The following is a 21,421-nucleotide window of genomic DNA, read 5'->3' as shown; positions in this document are numbered from 1 at the left end:
CTGGGCAGCCTCATTGCTGGAGATTCCGTCCTTTGACATCGCAACCGCGATTGTCTGTGCGAGCAGTAGGAGGGAGGGAGGGGTCGTGTGTTAAGCCTTCGTGGAAGGACGTACTGTGTGTTTGCTGCTAGAGTGTAGCCAAGGGCTCTGTTTGTGACTTTTGCTGCGGTAGAATCCCGCTACATCCGGTGAGACTGGAAGAGACTGTTTTGTGTGAGCCTTGCGTGAGCGCTGGGATGAGATGTCTTACAGTTAAACATTTAATAACATTCATCAACGTATCGCAGTCTAACAGCAGCAGCTAGAAAACAAGGAGACTGAAATTAAATTACTCCGTGACTTTTTCTGCTGTCCTCTCAAAAGCTCACCAACTCTTCCCTACTGTTGTGCCGCGAGGCTGCAAGGTAATTCTAAATGGAAGGAAGAAATTACGTCCTGAGTAGTGAAACAGTGCAAGCTGATATTCTTCCTTTGGTTTGAGAGGGTGTCCAGTACTATGCTGGTGGCATCCTCGGCAGAACAGGTCTGGGTGGTATAAAGAGGTTGTATCTAGCAGTTGGTGGCACTAAGTGTGGGGCTTTTGTCAGTGAAAGAGGACAGCGATGTGCTGGAAAGCGTCACATGGCATCGTGGGGCTCCGTTGTTATTGCCACTCAGTGACTCTGCATTCCGCGTGTTCAGATCGCGAGCAACAAGATGGCTTTCCTGGCTGCCAGCTCTGCTGACTCCATCTGGGATCTAAAATTCAAGCTGTGTCTTTCCTGGCTCTGTTGCTAATAATAAAGATTCTTCATTTGGAACTTAGTTAAACAAAACTGATGCTGATGCATGAGCTGTGAAAGAGAATCCAGCTCGCTTTCCTTGAGACGTGTGGGCTAAAGCACTAGCAAGTAGGAACATAATCATTTCACTCTATAAGGTCATCCCATGATTTAATAGACACCAGATTTGTGGAAGATATTTTAGCATAACAAGCGTGCTGGCCGTACAGCTTTTTAACAACTGCTAGAAAGCTGATTTAATTTGGTCAGCTAGGCTTCTGCTTCCAGAGTAGCCCAGTAATAGCTCATTACGTGTCGTTAGGAAGCTTTTCTGCAAATCTGGGGAAATTACATTTGGGATAACATATGGTATAATCTTCAGCGCTCTCCTTGGGAAGTGAGGTCTGACTACTCACTCAATGAATTGCCGTATTTTTATCGGCAAAATGGCTGTGCAGCTGTGACACACGCTGCTGAGTGATGTAACCTTTAATGTCTTTGGCAAATACTGGCATTAGCAGCCTGTTCCTCTCCGTGTACATCTCCTCCGGAAAGTCGGCACCAGCTGAGATTATGCTAACACTTTCTGTCGTGTAGGCGTTTCCTCCTCTGGTGCTATTGAACTGTCATGGAATAAAACGCTTAATGTCCTCATTTTCCTCGGAGGAGACAGCGAACAGAACTGGTGCTGCTGCTTGTTGTAGGGAGGGGGGCGGTGGGAAGCGTACGGCCCTGCGTGTTGTGAATTGGAGGGACACGCTGCGCGGGATTGTTTGCTCCACACCGCCTCCTGCGGCTCCCTTTTGCTGAACTCGTGGGGGAGGAATACGTTGGCTACATCGTCCTTGTAGGCATAATATCGCAGCGCTTGAAAGGCTGGAAGGCAAGTGGTGCTTAACTTCCAACACACAGTGCGCGTATTGGCAAAGGGTTCAAGGGTTCTGTTTGCAGCTTCCTGCTCCTTCCTGTGCCGTGGTCTCTGCTCAGTGGATTCCTGGAAATCAGCGGCATTAGTCCTCGGGGCTGTGCGGCTCTGGCAGAGCCGGCTGAAGGCCTGCCTTCCTTTGCTTTTGAGTTCCACGGGGAAGCGGTCCTTGCAGGGCTCTCCGGGATCCCTGCTGTGCCAGCCCGCTCCCACTTGTCACTCTTTAGCGTCACGGAAACCTCCCTTTCCCAGCCGCGCTTCCCATAACCAGTCAGAATCAGCAGCCGGGCGAAACCACGCAGGGAAATGTGGGTGGCCTTCAGGGCGCATTCTTCTGTGGCCCACCGTGACTTTCTGCAGTGCCATCTTGTCTTTTTTTTCTTGATCTCCTCCCTTTATTGACTGTAAGACACCTCAGGAGTATCTTTTGGCAGCTGTGGAAGGGAATGAGGCATCTCGCCTGGAGATGGGCTTAGGCTTCAGGTCCCACAGCCCCGGAGCCTTAATGGTATCTGACCCTGACGGGTTACAGGGGAAGCTGATACTGGAACAGCAGTTGCAGCTTTGATCTTTGTCCCTCAGAAAAGTAGGATCTTAAGTAACTTTTTTTTTCTCCTGTACTGGGAAACAGCTTTTTCTAAAGCGCGGACTTAGTACCTCGCTCCAATTCTGAGCGGCTGAAAGCATTTCTTTTAAGAGGAATCACTTGACTTGGACAGCTTGGAGTCCCTCTGCTGAGCTGAGTTGCTGCCAGCCTGCATTTGTTTCTCCTCACTAATAGCGTTTCCTCGCTTTTAAAGCCTGCAGGTGCGGAACACAATGATAACCCCTTTACCTCCTGCCGCACTGGGGTGGGACCACCGAACTCTGCACGAACACCCACGCTTTACATTTTAATGCTTTTCTAACAAACAAGGAGCGAGCACGTGTCTGTTAGGAAAGAAAGGGTTTAAACCTGTCACGAGGGAGCAGCAGCAGTGACTGTAAAAAAAAAAAAAAAAAAAAAAAAAAAAAGATACGGTCTGAATTCCCAGGGACAACTGTCTTCAGAAACGGACACACAGCCGCCCACCCCCAAAGCTGCCCCATTGCCAGGCTTCTGGGGGCTGCTTGCTTGGCTGTGTGCTCTGGGGTCAGGAGAGAGCGTCTCCCGTATCGTTTTGCTCGTGCTGTACCATCCTGAATCTCCCTGCACAGGGGTGTGGATTCCGGACGACGTTTCTTAGGAGATAACGGCCATGTCTGAGCGATCTTGCTAGGTATGGCTGTAGTGGTATTTCTGTTGCAAGGTTTTTTTTTCCCCTCGTCCTGCAGCCAGAGTGACCCCTGGTGAGCCTTTCTGCTTTTCTACACCCAGATACTGAGAAAACATTTTATGCTGCAGTCCCTGGGAAATACAGAGACGGTTCCCCTGTTCTGTGGTGGGTGTTCTGCTTGAATTGGGTGGAGATGAAATATTACACAATTCAGACACTACAAGGACACAAGATATGCCTTTACTCTTTTATTGTACATTATAAAATGTTTATTGCTCTGTCTGTATCAGAGGTGTTGACCTCTCCCTCTTGGTGATGGAGGAGCATGTTCGGGCAGAGGATCCACTGAAGAGACCTTTGGGGTTGGCCTGCCTTCGGAAACTGGCCCAAGGAAAGCCCTTGCTTGTTCACCAACACATCTGCAAGCAGATTTCCTAGCGCCTTTCTCCCAGATTGACAATTCTGGAAAGGCTGGTGACCGTGGAAGAGGAGAGATGGCTGAGCTCTGTTACTGCCAGCCTGTTTCTTTGCAGGAACTTTTAAACCAGGCTCATCTGAGTGCAGGTTCTTTGTAACGAGATTCCAACCCTACTCAGGCCAACCTGTCTTGGTATTTGATGGAACAAGTAGGATCTTGCCTCATCCCCAGTGCATATGGAGTGGTCTTGTGGAATAATTAAACAAACACAGATACCCCATGGCACACTACACAGAGTAAATCTTTTCCACGTGATGTACTTGCATCTGCCGGCTCCCAGAGCACCAGCGATCCCAGGGATCCTGTCAGCTTACGAACGTCAAGCGCTTAACAAGAGAGAGGAGAACCCCGACCCCTTTCCCATTCCTTGTCATCCTTTTTTGTGGAGGTCTGACTCCAGCAGGTACCTGGTGTAACAATGTCACGAAAATAGTGCAGACGGGATGTGCAAGGAGAACCAGACCTTCCCACAGGAACCCCACTCAAAGAAGCAATTGAAGAACTTCAGCCCTCAGAAAAAGGTCCCTTAGGCAAGAGCCTTTCGCAACAAATAGCTATTGCCACCGGAGACCTTGCATAGCAACCGGTATCATGATTTGATTTTTTTTCTTTTTTTTTTTTTTTTTTTTTTGCTGACTGGCTACATTTTTATGGCCCTTTTATCACACTGGTGATGGACTCAGGCCCAGCTGAAAATACCATGAAGAAAATGGATTAAATGATCCTGGAAGCTAAATAAAAGCTTCTGGTGTCCCCTCAGCTTGGTCTGTGGCTCAGTGTCGGACGTGCCCCGATTATCTGAGATGAAGAGCACCAAGTGCGAGACAGGAGAGACAGCAATGGTGGAGAGGTGTGCTGCCGCCTCACTGGAGAACAGCCAGGGAGGTTCTCTCAGTGCAAATGGAAATGGGGGTATGCCTTCTTTTTCTTTTCTTCTTTTAAAAACCCACCTGCAAGACGTGTTACGCGACACACATCAATGGGGCAAAGCAAGCCGAGAGCACACGGCAGCCGAAATCTGGTCGCTGGTCGTGGCTGCGATGAGCTTTCCTCCTGCCGTGCCCGGAGAGGAGTGACAGGGACTGGCGCCTGAGCTCGCCCTAACGCTGTCAGGATGTGGTGCCGGTGAGACGAAATAAAGGTACGACAAAACCTTGTACGTTTCCAAAGACAGGGAAATTGTCCCAGACGACGGAGTGTGCGGGTGGAGAGAGGAGTGCGTGAGAAGTTGCTCCAGCCCAGGTGATTCACGAGTCCAGTGCAGGATCACCGGCAGCAGCTGTCTCACTGACGCTTTTCCATCTTAATTGTTTGCTTGGGTTTCGGGGTTTGTTTTTTTTTTTTTTTTTGCAGGATTTTTCTTTCTGGCCAGATGTTTTGCAGAACGCAGACAGGGAGGTGTGTGCCAGCAAGTGACAATCACTAGGTCTCCCTCCAGATTGCTCCAACAATATTTCACCTCCCTAGTCATCGAGGCTCAGAGGCAGAAAGTGAGAGTGAGGGATGGAGTCCATCTATCAGGCGGCAGGCTGTCACGCTTCGATGATGTTCACTGACGGCTTGTTTTTTGGAAACTAGAAGAGAAGAGGAGACAAAGGAAGGAAGGATGTACAGGAATCGCTAGAGGAAAAAAAGCCACGTGAGAGAAGAGTGCAGTGTGCTGGTCAGTTTTTGTTTCTGTAGACGTTCTTGTTCCCATCCCCTCGGGAAAACGAAGAAGAGCCAGAGTTGAGGCGTTAGGGCTGCGTGGTTCGTCACTGCCTGCCTCTGAACGAGCACGGATTAGTGGACTATTTCAAATAATGAGCAAATGCGGAGTGGTGGGGACGTCCCACAGTGCACGTTGTGAATGGAAACACAAGGAAGTTAAATTAATTGAAATAAGCTGGTATAAATTACAGGCTTAAGTCTGCCTACGTGATGAATGCGGCACACCTTTACATCACGTGTGATACCAGCCGTGCTCTCCCGGTAACAGAGGAGCAGGATCCCCGTAGGGCTGCTGTGGGGTAAGGACCCAAGCAGTTCAGGGACTGCAGCATCGCTCAGGGCATTCGTCTTCCAGAGGTGACCAGATATTTCAGAAATATGGATGGAAATCTGTTTTCCGTGCAGGCTAATCCGGAAGTGGGAGTGTGCTGGTGTCCTGCTGCGTCTGGGAGGCTCAGACCACGGAAGAAGCCGTGGTACTGGCACGCGTGGGTGTGAAGGGGCGTTTCCTTTCTGCGTCGCGGCTGGAGGGAGGATGTTTGGCGGAGGCTGCTTTTGGGGTAATGTAGCTGAGGCCCAGCTGGAAGCTGAGCGCCTGCCCCGTCCCCCCCGGCATGCCAGCGGCGCCTCACCTTGCTGCGGAGGAGCCCTCCACTCTGGTGCTCGGGAGTGCTGTTCTCCGAGGCGCTCTTGACTTTCTCCTTGCTGTTGTTTGGCTCGTTATCTTTGATGATATCGTACTGTCTGCAAAACAGGGCGATCACCCCTAACAGGAAAAAGCATTAGTGATCACACAGATGAGCTCAGCCCTGGAGCCTGCAGAGATCAGAGCCCTTGCTTGCCAGCCGGCTTCGTGCCTTCTGGTAGCGATCTCGGCAGCATTCACAATTGCTCCCAAGGATCATCCTCTAACACAGCTCGTCAGCCCTCTGGCTGTTCCCTTCCCCATGCCTCATTCCATGCTAAACTAGTTAGACGGAAGGACAGAAGATTAATTATATTCCAACTTCCCTGTCGTTAAATGGGACAAGTGCTTTAAGCCCTACGTTTGGCTAGCGATCAGCGCTAACTGTGCGCTTAAATGGCGTCTTTGCTTTGCAAACACAGGGGCTCCTGGAATTTCTGGTTAGTGAAAATGTGTCCTCTGATCTTTCTCCTCCGGGGGTGAACAGAAGGAGCTGGAGCTGGCGGGTGAGAGGCAGGTACCGTGCCTGCCCGCGTGTGAAACCAGCCAGGGCCTTTTGAGCAGCAGGACAACATCTGCAAATATGCAACAGTGACGGCAGCAAAAGCTGCCAGTGGAAATTTCCTCCCACACACGCAGGCACACGAAGAGAAAAGCAGGGCCAGCCGTGACACATAAGGCTGCAAACGTCTTTCTCGGAAGCTTTTATGTGATGTTTTGACCAAACAACTTCTCTGCCTGCAGATTACAAACACAGAGGTTAAGTAGACCCGGGCTTCTCCCTTACCGAAAAGTATTCCAGCTCCCCTAAGAGCAAAACCGATGCACAGCTTTCACCAGATCATCGCAAGCTGCTTTAGAAAGCGAGGTGTTGCTGTGGCAGCTGCCCCAGGTGTTACTGAGAAACGCAGCGGTCCAGATTCTTTCTTGCGTATGTGAACAAATGGCTGATCCTAGGAGAACGGGCTAACATCTGCCGCAGGCACACCTCCTGTGATTTCTGATGGTAAAACTGGGGCCCAAAGAAGGCCGGTGCTGCGAACACCACCAGAAACACAGACAGCACAAGAGCTGGGGTCTCGTCTGAGTTCAGAGCCCTGGGCACAGCCTGCTTCCAGCTCGCGTTGGCTAAAGCATCGCCATACGTTCAGGTTGTGGCCAGGTCGGGCTGAGAGCTGGAAAGAGGTTTTTGCATATTGAGACTTTGCGGAGAACCCACTAGATGTAGAGAGATTTCCCCCCACCCACTTTCCTTTTCAAATGTAAGTCATCTGTCTGGAAGGGAAACTGTGATACGAGCAAATTCTTTGTTCCGCCGCTGATCTCAGTTTTAGATTGTGCTACAGTGGGAGATGAATCAGTTGTTCAGTCACTTCATGTAATTATTCATGATTGTTTTTACTGGCAGGGCATTTAAATTTGAATGTGCACAATTGAAAATGACATAAATGCTGAGAAGATCATGGACTAGAGGTTCTGGAAACCTTTTAATTTAGTTTGGGTTTATCATTCAGTTATCGTTGTTAGCAACAGTTCCTGTCCAGTCTTTGGAAATGCAAATAACGCATGGCAAACTCAGGACTTTCTAGGGCAAAAAAATTGTGTGTGTGTGGATCTGATTCTGCGTCACCTGGATTCACTCGTAGGAAACCCTGCAGAACTGTATGGGGCACGGTTAATCCCGCCGTCCCCCTCCTCTGTGGCAGATCTCAGCTCAGTGCCGCGTTTCCCCTGCACCTCTCTCCCTGGAGGTCTCTCCTCTCAGCGGAATCTGGTATAAATGGGCCAGACCTTCCGTGGCTGTAAGCCGATGCAACCCCTGTCAATTCAGGATTGTTACAGTTTACAGATGACGGACCATCGCCTTTGGAGGACACAAACCACTGGAACTCTGGGCTGCCAGTCAGCCACTCGCTGCTGCTGTGTGGGTTTCTCTTCTGACCAAGGAAAATTCCGTGTGCAACTGCTTTCCACACTCTGCGCGTAGACAAGTGGTTTGACTGGGACAAGAGGACTCAACAGTGAGTGGCAAGGGTTGTCTTTCGTGGGTCAAAGATTTACTCTCGTGCTAATTTCCTGGCCTGCCGATTTCCGTGGGTCACCTGAAGCATTCCCCCTGGGCTCTGTGACTCACGGGGAGCAAAGGTGGTTTCATCAATGTTTTATGGTGCAGCAGGAGCAGCAGCTGACGGGCAGCCAGGGGAGGCTGGGGCTCTAAATAGAAAACTTTATTTCCCATTAACTCATGCATGTAATTGCCAGCCTGAACAAGCCGAAGGGCTGGCTGCAGCCACTTCAGACGTGCTACGCTAGTGCGTGCTGAGAGCAGGCTCTTAAATTCCTGTTTTGCATCAGAGCTGGAGTCACAGAACAGCCAGATAATTACAGTGACCTGTGTCATCTGAAGGGCTCAAGGCATCCTGTTGGATGGGCATTCTCATCAGTGCATTCTGGAAAGATTGAGATTACGGGATTAGCCGTGGGGAATTAGGCAATTGGTTCATCAAGGCCATTATCTGCTTCCCGCTGGACCAGATCCGACCGCTGCTTCACCTGCTCCTGGCACTGCCCGCCTGGAGATGCTGCAGCAGAACCGAGGTGCCCTGACAGCTGAGTGCGCAGCACTCCTGACGGGAGGAAGCGTTTCTTTTCAGGCCTGACATGATTACACACGAAAACCGGACAGAAAAGATTCAACTGACCTGCCCACATAAACAACACCACAACAATGATGAGAATTTCCCCCGCTCGCAGCTGTTGGTTTTTCTTCACCATCTCCTTCATTGTCACCTCATCTGCACAAGGGGAAAGAGAGATGGTGAAACCTCACCGCGCAGCTCAGGCTGCAGTGGATGCCTGCTTAACAGCGCCCTTAACTCAAATCGGTGGGTGCGGCAGGGCCAGAGCTCGCAGGGAGAGAGCCCTCGCCCCTCACGAGCCGCGCTTCGCGCTTGCGGAGCACCGGCTGCGTGGGAGCAGCGGTGCGGCAGGAGGGACGGGCTGTCACCGCAGAGCTGCCGTGGGCTCAGTCCCCACGGCCTCTGGCCCCGGGGCGGCCCGCTCCGCTCTGGCTCTGGTCTCTGTTCACGCCGTCTGCGCCTGGCACAAAGCCCTGCCTGCTCCAGCGGTTCCTCTCCCGGCTCAGGAGCGTGGAGCCTGGTGTGGCGTTCGTCAGTGGGATTCAGAAATGAGCAGAGCCTTTTCGCAGGGCATAACGCGCCTCCTTGGCTTCACCGCACCGAGGAGATCCCAGCTCAGGCCTCCGGGGAGGGAAGCGGTGCTCCTCTCAGCGCTTTCAGACGAACAGCGGGTCAGTATCTACAGACACCAAATCACTTGAGCAGAAAGAGTGTAGAACCCACAACATCCTAGGAGCTGGCCCAAAGCCCTGCAACAGGCTGGGTGCTCAGCAGGCATTAACCCGTTACCTCCCAGAGCCCTGTATGCCCTAGTCCTTTTTGTGGCAGAGGTTCTTGCTGACAGAAAACCTTCAACAACCTGATTTGGCTGAAGAGGAACGAGTGAAGGAGTTGCTCGTGAGGAAGTGCCCGATTTCCTCCATGGGGATACTCAAACCCCAGCTGGACGTGATCATGGACACCCTGCTCTAGCTGACTCTGCTTAAGCAGGGGTTTGGACTAGGTGATCTCAAGAGGTTCTTTCCAACCTCAACTTTCTGTGATTCTGTGATTTGGCAGAAATATTTGAAATGTAAAAAACGTCAGAGTCCCTGGGTATTTTCTGCTCCTGCTGTCCTGGGATCCCGGCACAGGAGGCTCAGCGAATCCCCCCAGGTGCCCTGGGAGCACAGTGGTGGTGTGGCCGGGGCCATCCAGGGGTCTAGTTCCACACGAGTTCACAGGCTGCTCAGGAATTTCCCCTGGCATTCTCCACTTGCAAGGATGCTGGGCACGCTGCTCCCAGACTGAAAACCTTCTCCTCCTCACTTTGCCTGTTAAACCTCATCTGAAAGGTGAGGAACGAACAGCCAGCCTTTGGCAGCGTCTCCCTACCGCTATGCACACCCATCAGCATTGTCTGCTGGCTACGCTCAGGGCATCCCGCTTGTGAGAGCATTTACCCCAGGAGTCTCACTGCACAGGACACTGGTTTCCTCTCTGCAGCGCTCTACGCTGCCTGGGCGTCCCAGGGGCCACACAGGAACTCACCCACACTTGCCTTTATTTTTAGAGGCTAGTTTCTCAGCTTCCCTGGGGGTCTTGAAGAGGACTGGCTCACTGGCAGGGCTCTGGCCTTGGATGCTGATGGACTGGACATGCACAATGTACTCAGTGTCCTCCTCTAGGTCCCAGAGGGCACAGGAGCGGGTGGTGGTGTTCACCTCCTGGATGAAGCGCAGCATCCGCACGTCCTTCTTCTGGAAGCCGAGAGAGGAGAGCACAGAGTGGTGGAGAGGCCTCCTGCGTGCACTGCCGTCGTCTAAGACCACTGCTTCCTGCCCTGTCCACCGCAGGCGTGGAGACCGCCAGACCCTTTCCTCTCTGCAGCTACCAGCGCACAGAGCGCTGCTGCAAAGAGGACGGGAAGCCAAGTCCCCTCCCGGACCACGAGGGACAGGACGAGAAGGAACGGGCTTAAACTGCAGCGAGGGAATTCGGAAACTGAGGGGACCTGGGGTGGAGATGACCGTGACCGGAACTGGGTAACTGTTGGCACCATACCTGCTGGGAAATTGCAAATCCAATGACAACTTCATCTTCCAGAACATCCCATGTCACAACAGCTGAGTTGGCTTTCAGGTGTTTGACTGTGACGTTCACCGGCGCCGACGGGCTGTCTGCAAGGAGGGAGAGCAGAGCCTTGACTGAGGCAGCGCCGCAGCCACAGTCGTTGCCCAGCACGGGCAAGGCAGGCAGGGGGAAAGGACCTTGCTCACGGTCTTTCCATGTATAGTTCTGGCTGTGGGACCTGGAAATTGCAGATACCCCGCGTCCCAGCTACCAGTGAGGTTCTGTGAGCTCCCTGCTGAGAACATGTGTTGTGTTAGACAGATGTGGAATATCTGACCCCTGGAAACAGTTCCTTTCGCACACACAGCAGACCACCCAGCGGCTCATTCATCTCATCCCTCCCAGCCACGTACCACGCTTTCTCTGGGGTTTCCTCTTACGGTCCGAGGGTGACAGCTGGGAGGAAATGCAAAATCTGCCTTGCAAGGATGAAAACGGAACGCTTCAATGAGCACTCTGGAGGTTTGACATTCAGGAGTAGTGAATGGGAGTGTTTCTTTTGCTCTTCCCTGTTAGTTTGACAGACGTTTTTTGTACAGGTTTTGTGGCTGATGGGCTGTCTCTCAGATGGTCGGAGGACATCTGGCACCCACCCGCTTACGGCTAACGGGACAGAACACGCTACAGCAGAACCGACGGACCACTGCGACGTGAAAAGGGCAGGCCAGGGGAGCAGCAGCCCGAGGCCTCCTGTTTATTCCCAACTCCGGAGCGCAGGTGAGTTCCCAATGGCAGCGTGGACCTGCGTGGCTGCCAGCCTGGCCCAAGGGAGCTGGGCTCCGCTGTGCCGGCTGGGCTCCGCTGTGCCGGCTGGGCTCTGCTGTGCCGGCTGGGCTCCGCTGTGCCGGCTGGGCTCTGGTGTGCCGGCTGGGCGCCTGCCCTCCTGCACACCCTCACCAGCAGCCTCTTCCCAAGGGGGCCGCACAGGGCAAAGCCCTGTTCGGCATCTCAGGGGGGGCGGTTTCACCCCTCAGGCTTGGCACAGTCCGTCCCGTGCTCTGTGCAGCAGGTTGGGCTCCTCTTCCCTCTCCTCTGGTCAAATTTAATTCACCATCTCCAGCTTGTGCCCTGAACCCAAAGGCAGTAAACACTAACAAGACTGCCAGGACTCTGACTAGTCAGTAGGGCGAGAAAAGAGCCATTTTTTTCTGACTTTTATCACAGAATAATACTTTTGTTGCTTTGTAACCATTGCACAAAGCTGCCCTGCTGGGGCTGGGGCTGAGGCCAACAGCAAAAGAAGGATGCACGTGTGCACGTCTCCGGTAACACTTGTTGGATTTATAGTCGGCCCCGGCCGCCTGAATGTGTCCCAAAATATTCTGACTGTAGTGTCAGTGTCTCCGAACAACTGACTTCACTCCCAGTGAATGTTCCCCAGGGAACAGAGAAAAATAACGTAAGCACGAAATTCCCCGGCTGAAGGTCAGTGCTGTTCTCCACTTAGCACAGCGATGACCTTACTCCTGTCTCTCCTCCCCAAACACCACCCGGCGCCCAGCCTTCAGAGCTCCCTTCCGAGCAGACGGGAGACCCACACCCACCAGAGACCCCCTTAGCAGTAGGATGTCTGCACAAGCCGATCAAACCCAGCGTTTGGGTTCTAGCAAGTCCTTCAGCGTGCAAAAAGGTCCCTGGAAGGTGCGTGGCTAAGTTCACGCGAATTTGGGACTTTAGAAGGATGAGCAGCGAGCAGCCGCGGTCTCCAGGGTTTCACAGGGGAAGGTGTCCTTCCTCTCTGGAGTAGGTGACCAAGTCAGCATCGACCCAGAGCGTTCCCGTCTTCCAGGGGATGGCCTTGGTGAACGGAGACAGTGGTCTCCAGCCAGCTCTCAGCGAACAGAAACATCTGTCATCCTCATCCTCCACTGCAGCAGGGTCGAGGACAAGCTGAGCAGGGGAGATGGAGCGTCCTCCTCCTCCTCCTGCACACCCGTCCCTTCTGGACGCAGCTCCCTGCGGGGACACGAGGAAGGGACGCGGGTCTGCAGCTCCGCACCTTCCCCCCATGGCTGAGTCCGTGCGCCACCCAGAGTAGGGCCTAATTTTAGGGAGGGGCAGTCAGCAGATGGGAATGCGGACAGGGAAGGTCTGTGAGTCATGCCTGATGAATTTGCTCGAACACACGGAGGACATGACGGGGCTGAGAGATGGGAGACAAAACAGTCTCCAGCTGCAGCCCGGCACTTCGCCCTTCTCAAAGTACAGCTGCGCGGTTAAATCCAGGCATGGCTGTTTTTCCTGGATATTTTTAGGACCTAATTCTTTTTTCAGGAGCTACCACTGAGTTACCCAGCTTAGGCTGAGAAAGGCTTTGAAAAGAGATGAATTAACCCCAGAGGAACAGAGAGCAGAGTGTCGGGGAAAAACCTTGGGGCTGGGAAAGGGGAAGGCACGGCACAGCCCGCCGGGTGCCCGAGTCCCTCTGAAAGGTGCGACCTTGAGGGAGGCACAGCAGAAAGGTCTCCAGGTTTCCTGATGACATCAAACGTGGGGGAGTCGGAAAGCCCCAGCAGAGCTGGAGAAGAAGAGCAAAGAGCCTCTCTGGGAATTGGTGAGGGAGGGCGGAGGGCCGCGAGGCAGACCGGAAGCATTCGGCGAAGCCTCAACCCAGGGCTTGCAGCCTGCAGAGCCGGGCTTTAAATGTAGGCAGGGGAGAAACCGGCTGGTGTGGGTGGTCAGGAGCCCCCAGAAATCCCCCTTCGTAGTCACACTTGAGAGAGACGGGGCAGTTGCAGCCGGCAGATGCGGTGAAATCTAGGACAGCGGCTCGGAGCCTTTCCTGCCACTGCCACAGCTCAGGAGCAGCAACACATAAATCAATGGTGTCAAAGCGGGGTGAGAGCAGCACGAAAGGAGAATGAAGCACAGGGTTTGACAGAAATACAAAGCCAGGAAAATTCGTTTCCTGCTCCCAGAGCTGAGGGAATAATTTGGAACCAAAATTTTACTCCGTGAGGATGCATCTCTCCCCACTCCTAGGAGATGCACGATGAGATCATGGCTTTCTAAAATCTAATCACCGTTCCAAGATATTCACACTGCTTTTGGCTCCCTGGGTCAGTTGCGGAGAAGATGGAATTTCTGTTTCCCGGCTGTCTGCGGGGGGGTCGGCATCTCTAGCAGGGCCTCGAGGTGCCAAATCCAAACGTTTGGTTCCTTCTGGAGGCGAATGCCACTCCTGGAGCCTTGGCTTCCGTGCCTGCGGCGGCCAGCGAAGCCGTTGGTGTCCTGGGAGCAGGCGCCGAGGGTGGCACGGCCCCAGGGGCTGTTCCTTCCCCGCTGCGGGCGGAGAGCAAGGACCACGCTGTGCACCAGACCTTTCTCATGCATATTCCGATGGTTCTGTGATTCTGTGTTTGCTCCAGGGACGCGGAGGCCAGCGTGCGTGAGGGACCCGTACGGCACACGATTTCTGGTGTAGCCGTTGCGCTTCACCCCGGTGCCGAGGCTGCGATGCCTGCCGGAGCAAACCACACGTTGCAAACTGGCAGAGGACCTGCTTGGCCAAACTGGAATTGGAGCTGTGAGCTTGGATGAAAAAATACTCGTGTTTTCCTGTCAGCAGAACTCGCAGCCCCGTCCTTAAGGGGGAGCCCTGGTTAATTACGAGGAAATCACAATGGTTTGTAAATGTGAATGGCTGCTTTGAAACCGATCATGCCGAAACCACGTCTCGTTTCCTCCCCACGGAGACCCCTCGTCAGGTGAGCCACAGACCCGCACCCCCCAGGGCTGCGTCCCAGCCCCGCCGCGCTCCTCCGCTTTTGGGGCCTTTTTGGCCGGCGCGGGTCAGAGCCGCCTCCCCGCAGCGAGGCGGCGTGAGCAGTGAAGATTACCCGTAATCCCCTCTTAACGCTGAGAACTCCTTCCAGCCTCTCATTAAATGCTTTGCTGATTATTAATGGACTTCTGGTTGAGAGAGAGGGGAAAAAAAACCCGCACACTTTACAGCTTTGGGCTGATCCCTCCCTGGATTTTCATCGCCGACACAGCGGCTGCTGGCGCGAGGAGGAGGAAGCCACCTGCCCGCCCCGTCTGTTGGGTTCGCCATCGGAGCTGAGGCGTGGATGGGATGGGGAGGGAAAATGAGAGGGAAGGTTTGTCTCCATCCCGCCGCTGCCATCCCCATCCCAGAGCTGCTGATGGAGGGTGGTGGGGTGCGCAAAGGAGGCGTCTTGAGACACCGGCGTGTCCTGCCGGGCACCTCTAGGACCAGGGAGGTGCCCAGGCCACAGAGACGTCACTGGAGATGCTCAGAGCTGCTGGCTCATCTGCCACCGGCCCTCTCCTTCCTGGCGTGTCTCTTTTGAAGCCACTCTTACTTTGCACCTTCTGGCACGAATGAGCTCTTACGGTGGGGCTGGGGGTGAGCGCTGGCTTGCTGCCTTCAGCCGCGAAAGCTGCCGGAATCATTGCCTGGAGTAAAAGCATGAGTCTGTGGAAATACCACGCCCTTGGAGATCACCTCTGCCAGCCGAGCGCTGCGCTCAGGCTGGAGGTTTGGAATTAGAGCCTGTTCCTGGGTTTATCTCCCCAGCCAAGGGGCCCAGCCTCCCCCGAGATCAGCTCCTTCTGAATTCAACTGTCCTGGAAACTCCAGCCGCTTGGAAGTGCCTGGAGTGAATTCCAGTGGCTTCCTCCATGGGCTACGCCACAGCCACGGCATTTCCCAGCGCCGGTAGCTCCTCTCCGACACGCAGCTCCTTCCCTGCTGCTCCGGAGCCCCAGGGACGCGGTCCAGCGAGCAGAGCGCCCGCCGAGGCTCCGAGGCGGCTGGTGCGGTGCTAACCTCCTGCAAGCCCCGCGCCCTTTCCTGCGGCAAGCAGGGAATGTCGCCCTGAAATCCCAGCAGCCCTGTGCTCCTGCACCGCAACCTTCCCTGCAGATGGGGAGCCCGAAGGAGAAGACCCGCAAGGGGAAGGCGCATCCCGTGAGGGCCTGGGTGATGCTCTCCGCCAAGCGCTGCTGTGCGCTCCCCGAGCCGGAGAACAAACGGACCCGCGTTCCCTTCCGTCCTGAGCCTTTCTTGGCTCTTCCTGCACGGCTCCCTTCCGCGGATATAATTGCTTGTCAGCTGTACGGGGTCTGAAGGAAGGGCTGGTGTGCCGCTCAGCTTCCCCGGGCGTTTTAATGAAGGGAGCCAGCACGGGAGCGGGGCTATTTGCTAAGCTCCGAGGATTTCAAAGAGCAGAAAGACCAACCGGCGGCTCCTCAGCCCGGGAAACAGGCAATTATTTCCTGCTGACCGCCCACTCCCTCATACAAACGGGATGTTAACAGGCCAACCCCCTCTCACCCCCGGCCGCATCGCTGGTTCCTCAGTGAGTGGGCGCCCAAACGCGCGGGTGGAAACGCTGGCAAGGAGGACGGAGCCCTCCGGGGAGCACGGAGATGCTCGCTGTGTCCAGCCCAGCTCTCAGGAATTCCTCAGGGCTGGAGGAAGGGGGATTTCTACTCTGGAGAACGTCCCGTGCTGCCAGACCTCTGACTCTCCGAGTCCCGAAGCCGGGCAGGGTTTGCCCAGCTCTCCCAGTGCCGTGACTGGGGTTTAACGCTGCCAGCCCCGAACAGAGCCATCGCCATGGCGTCTTTTATCCAGGACCAGAATGTCTGGGGAGGACTAGGTACCACGGGCTTTTCCAGCTCTTCCGGCCCACAACGATGCGATGTTAGAGGAATAAGAGAGCGATCTGTCGGCGCAGAGAGGGAGAGCAAGCCCTGGAGTCTAGCGGCCAGCCGCCGGACGCCGGTGCCCAGACCTCTCCCGGGAGATGCTGGCTGGTCCCAGCCCAGCTCTGCCCTTGTATCCAACGCTCCGACCCTTACTGCCCGCATAAAGGTTTACATGCTTCGCTGCTCAAAACCTTTCTGCTTTTAATGAAATCATACTTGAGTCAGGCCTTAATTTGGCCTCTGGGTGCCATTCGAACCAGGAGGGGGTTGTTTGACAACAAATGCCAGAAGGAGGAGGCCACATCCAGTACCAGCGCGTGGGTACCGCTCCAGGGAGGCTGCTTTCGCTCCTGCCGTGGTGCGCGTGGTTAACGTGCACGAGCGCGTCCCTCTCTGGGAGGGATCTCCGTTTTCTACATGTATGTTCCCAGTGGGAGACAGCGTTTGGAAGAGGACGGCACAACCCCGGCTGCTTCGTGCAGCAACGTCCCTGCTGAGAGCCTGACACCGAGGTTGGAAACCTCCGTATTTCAATTAAATCTCTCCTACGCTGAGCGCAGGAATCAATAAAGCGCCTACGCCATCCGTCAGCTGGCCAGGAGTCTCCGTGGCCTCCGTGAGCCGGGAAGGGGCTGGAGTGGGCTGGTTTGCCGTCCCCAAATAGCTGTCAGAGCCATCGCCGCTTCCTCCCGCGTGCGAGCCCACGGCTGGCGTCTGGTTTGGGTCCCGCCGGACCGCGGGTGAGCTCGGTTCCCCCGGCTCAGAGGAGGGGGTGAGGGTCCCCGGCGGGCTGTCGTTTGGGAACGGGCATCTGCAGCCCGGCTGTCACCTTCGCTTTGCTCTGCTTCCCCCCGCAGCGGGTGGGGCTGCGTGGGGAGGGGGCGAGGATGGAGACCCACCTCAGCAGAGGAAGAGGAGCCCAGGTCGCGGAGCGGCTCAGGGCGTGAAAACAACGCAGGAGAGGCGCGAGAGCACCGAGCTGCCCCAGCCGAGGTGGTGGAGCTGTTAAGGGGCTCCTCGGGCGGGGGGCCAGACCGGTTTCTGTGAGAGCTGAGAGCTGGTCGGGGCCCAGAGCCGTTCCACCTCCGCCAGAGCAGCGCGCCGCCTTTCCGCCCCGTCTCACGGGAATAAACCTGAGTTGCTCCGCAGGCGGGCGCCTCGCGGGATGCTGTTTGCCCCAGCAAGTGGCAGAGGCCGTGGCCTATTTTGGGGTCTTTCATCATCCTTACGCAGCATCTTACAGCCCTTAACGGCAGCCCCGCTCTGCCGAGCTTGGCCCAGCTCACGTCCCTCTTCGTTAGCTCTGCCTAACGAGCAGGGGGCTGCTGGCACCTCGGACCACGCAGGCTGGGCAGGGCAGGCCATCCCGCTGCCGGAGCAAGCGTGTGGGGAAAATTAAATTGTGTTTCTGACTTGCCAACCGGCCTGACCATTTTCTCCAGGACCTTCTAGAGCAGGCAGCGGCAGGAGTGAGCCTGAGAGCTTCACCCGTGCGGCGCTGGGGGGATGCCGAGGGCGATCGCAGAGCGTGAGTGCGGGGCTTCTCTCTTAGCTGCTCCTGGTCCCGCTTCCCCTTCTCGCTCACCTTGGCATCACCTTGCCAAAAAATGGTGCTGACTGGCCAAACCCCCCCTTTCAGAGCCAGGCCCATGCTCGGTGCCGCTCGCTCGCCAGCCCTCGCTGCTGCATCCGTGGGGGAATTTGCACTGCTCCTCTGGGACCCTCTCCTGGGGACAGCAGCTCTAGCCTTGCACAGCAGCCACTGCTTTAAACCCCCCTGCACGAGCTCCGGGTCCAAAGGGGAGGGACCACCGAGCCCCCCTCCCCGCCTGACCCTGCTGGGGATGCTGTCCTCTCCACGGGCCTCTCCAGTGGCTCTTGGCTTGCCTGCCTTGGTGGCCTCGCGGCCACATCGTCCGTAGGACTGGGGCTAACAGAGCTTGGTGGTGATGCTGCTGCTACCTCTGTGTGACCTTGGGAGCAGGCTCCGTACCCACATTCCGCTTTTCCCTCCCTGAAAAACAGGGACAGCACGAGTCCGCTGCCTCGCCGGGGTGCGGGGAGAGCACGTCAGAACCCTTGGGTGAAGGGGACGGCGGAAAGAGGAGGCGGCGGGGCTGCGTGGCACGGCACCAAGGTCACGCGGCTTCGTCAGAGCCCAGCGCCGAGCCTCCTGCCTCCCCGCCGCACGCCGCGGCCGCGAGACAGGGCGGCTGCCCGCGCTCACAGAGCGCCCGGCTCCGAACGTGGCGCCGGCACCTCGGGCTGCCGGTGAGACAGGAGCAGAAGGCGGTGATGGGCAGGGACACAACTCCACGTTTACTCTCAGGCGCTGGCTGAGGTGATTCAAGGATAAGGAAGAGAAGATGAAGTGGCCTAATTTACAGAAAATCGGGAGGGCTGCTACAGTCGCAGGCGCCTCCATTGTGCCGCGGTGTTTTCCCCGTCGCTCCCTCCTTTTGGGAATGTTTCATTAATCTCCCCGGGGGCTGTCAGTTGTGAAACGGCAACTTTAGAGTGCCGATATCTGGCCCAGGACGGGCGCCAGCGCCGACGGCACTCGGGGGGCTGCTGCAGCCCCGGCGCGGGCAGGACAGGAGCGAATGCAACTCCAGCAAGTCCCAGGGCTGGCTCCGGCGAAGGAATTTCCACTCCCCAGAGCTCTACATCCCAAATAGTCACCCCCCAGCCTCCTGGAATGCAAGATATTCTGACAATCAGCGTTTTGCAAATCAAAGCAGCTGTTCCACCAGCATCTTGCAGCCGGTGAGGGAGACAGCCCTTGGCCGGGGGGGTGTCTGGCTGGGGCTGTGGAGCACCCACAAGCACCTCGCCAAAACGTGGCACCCGCGCGCGGGGTGCTGGGGTGAAGGCTCAGCCCGGCCGATGCAGGGGAGAAGAGCGGACCTGAGCACATCCTCCAAAATTAGAGCTGGCTCACGGGGACCTGTGCCTTCCCAAAAAATCCCCCGCTTCAGAGGACCCACTCAGCTCGAAGGGGCCTGGTTGGTGTGGCCGGGATGCGCCGTGCCCCAGGAGTGGTGCTTCCTCGGGAGCTCCCGGGGTCCCGGCAGTGCCTGGCTGGGCCCCGGACAGCCTGGGGTGAGCAGGAGTGAGTCGGGGAGGGGGATTGCCAGGGCTAACGCGCCGTGGGGTTGGCGGAGCAGGGCCCTTTTGCCGCCCCAGCTCCAGTTCAGCCCCATGACGTAAGCAGGAGCCTTTGCCTCCCTGATGCCCGGTGCTGGGTGGGGGTCTCTGTTCGCGCTCCCCGAGCCCCTGTTTCCACACCACATTTCTACGAGCTGCCTTCCCCAGGGTGGGCTGTGAGCACCCACGCTGGGACACCGTGGGGGCGAGAGCTGGGCGCTTCCCAAGGCCGGTACCCCGGGGGCGCGTGTCCGACATCGCCCGTCTCTTCCCAACCCAACGACCGACTAAGTCCCGGCCGGCGATGCCCCCGAACTCCATCCCCCCGGCGCAGCCCAGCCCGGTTATCCTCCACACAGCGCCCACGCTTCGCCGGCTTCTCCCACCCGTGCCCACCGGTGGGACTCCCCCCCCCGCATCCCCATCCCCACGCCGAAGCCCCCCACCCCGGGCAGCCCCTCCCGGGGTCCCGGCGGCCTTTACCTGCTTCCACCGGGCTCAGACCGGCGGAGCTGAAGCAAAGCAGGAGCGCGGCACCGGTACAACCGAGGAAGGGCTCCATCCCCCCGGGGCCGAGCCGCTCCGGGCCGGGCCGGGCCGGGCCCCACCGGCGGCGCCGTTCAGCACCGCGGAGAGCGGCCGCGGCCCGGTACCGCCCCGGTACCGCCCCGGTGCGGCTGGGCCGGGCTGCGCTGGGCCGGGCTGGGCTGGGCTCGGCTGGGCTGGGCTCGGCTGGGCTCGGCTCGGCTGGGCTCGGCTCGGCTCGGCTCGGCTGGGCTCGGCCGGGAGGCGGGGGCGAACGCGGCCCCGCCGAGCCCCGGCTCCGCCCGCCGCAGCGCCGGGCAGCCCCCGCTCCGGTCCCTCCCCCGGGCCCGGGGGGCGGTGGGACGGGGACTGCTCCCCCCCAGCCCGGCCCAGCCCACCCCCCGCTGTCTGCCTCAGTTTCCCCATCCCGCCCCCGGGGCGGTGCCGGCACCCCCCGCCCCTCTGGCCTAGCCCTCCCGGGGGGCTGCCCCACACCGGGGGATGGGCCGGGGGTCTCTCCCCGAGCCCCCCGTACACAGCGGCGGTGACATTTTACCGCCGCGGTTTCCCTATCACCGGCCTCTAAATTCCGAGGTAATGAGGATTAGATGAGCTGCCGGAATTAGCCGTGCCTCCAGGTTAATTAAGCCGGCAGCGCTGATTTACGGGAACTGGCTGAAGCCGCGTCGCCAGCCCAGCCATCAGCTGTGACATCGCTGGGTGGAGGGACCCCGCTCCAGCCACCGAGCCCCTCCGCTGCGCCCCACCAGCGGCGAGGCGTCCTGTCTCGGCGAGGGTCCCGCAGGGTCCCAACGGGCAGGGAATACGGGTCCCCGCACGCGCGGCCAGGTCTGACTGGGAGCACCGGGCCACGCTGTGGTCAGGAGGCAGCGGGGTCTTGGCCACGTGTCTGGGCGGCGGCGCTCGCTCGCCGTCTGTCTGGCCCAGGGATTTATCCTCCACTGCCTGGCAGGGAGCGCGGCGTGGCCTGCGGGCTCCGAGGGGGTCCTGGGGGTCCTCTCGCGCCGAGCCCGGTCCCTGTGGTTTGGTTTGTGGACCGATGGTTTCTCCCTGCTCGGCGCCAGTGGCGTCGACAGAGCCGTGCGGGGCGAAGTGGGGAGTGGACGGGGCGTGACGGGCTTGGCGTTGGCAGCCTCTGCCACCTTCCTCTCCCACGTCCCCGCTGAGGGGTCCCCTCACGTGGAGGAGACCCTGCAGAGCTCCCAGGGTCCACCCATGAACCAAAGCCCCTTCCCAGAGGAGCAGCAGGAAACCATTGCCCAAGAGAGACCCAAAAATCCCCCGCCAGAGCCGGGGGACAACCCTGTCCTGCCGAATCCCAGCCCCGCACTGTTCCACCGCTCTTTCCTCAGCTTGAGATGGGGATAATTCCCAGCGCGGCATCGGTGTCACGGTGCTGGGGCCGTGCCTGTGCCGAGCACCCCATCGCGGTGCCGGGGCAGGGGGGGCGCAGCCCCTCCAGGGAGCAGCCAGTGCCGGGCTCCGT

General features: G+C 57.3%; 1 protein-coding gene across 1 annotated transcript; it reads right to left on the bottom strand.

Moving 5' to 3' along the window:
• Positions 1 to 3,175: 3,175 nt before the first annotated feature.
• On the bottom strand, positions 3,176 to 20,044 carry FNDC5 (fibronectin type III domain containing 5). Its single transcript, XM_086764997.1, has 6 exons — positions 19,873 to 20,044; positions 10,498 to 10,613; positions 9,995 to 10,193; positions 8,518 to 8,610; positions 5,763 to 5,896; positions 3,176 to 4,994 (listed from the first exon to the last, which is right to left on the bottom strand). The coding sequence occupies exons 1-6, from the start codon at positions 19,949 to 19,951 to the stop codon at positions 4,953 to 4,955; spliced, it is 663 nt and encodes a 220-aa protein (XP_086621123.1). The 5' UTR covers positions 19,952 to 20,044; the 3' UTR covers positions 3,176 to 4,952.
• Between the last annotated feature and the right edge of the window lie 1,377 nt (positions 20,045 to 21,421).

This window comes from Chlamydotis macqueenii, chromosome 22, assembly GCF_036417535.1.
Source record: "Chlamydotis macqueenii isolate bChlMac1 chromosome 22, bChlMac1.mat, whole genome shotgun sequence".
Classification (NCBI taxonomy): domain Eukaryota; kingdom Metazoa; phylum Chordata; class Aves; order Otidiformes; family Otididae; genus Chlamydotis; species Chlamydotis macqueenii.
Note: the sequence above shows the minus strand (reverse complement) of the source record. Positions and strands in the feature narration are given on the sequence as shown.

Excerpts from the sequence above, each read along its gene's own strand:
- FNDC5 (XM_086764997.1), bottom strand. The coding sequence starts at position 19,951 with ATGGAGCCCTTCCTCGGTTGTACCGGTGCCGCGCTCCTGCTTTGCTTC. Across the intron at positions 10,194-10,497 it reads GATTTGCAATTTCCCAGCAG|AAGAAGGACGTGCGGATGCT; the intron begins GTATGGTGCCAA and ends CTCGGCTTCCAG. Across the intron at positions 4,995-5,762 it reads GAGGGCTCCTCCGCAGCAAG|TTTCCAAAAAACAAGCCGTC; the intron begins GTGAGGCGCCGC and ends CTTCTCTTCTAG.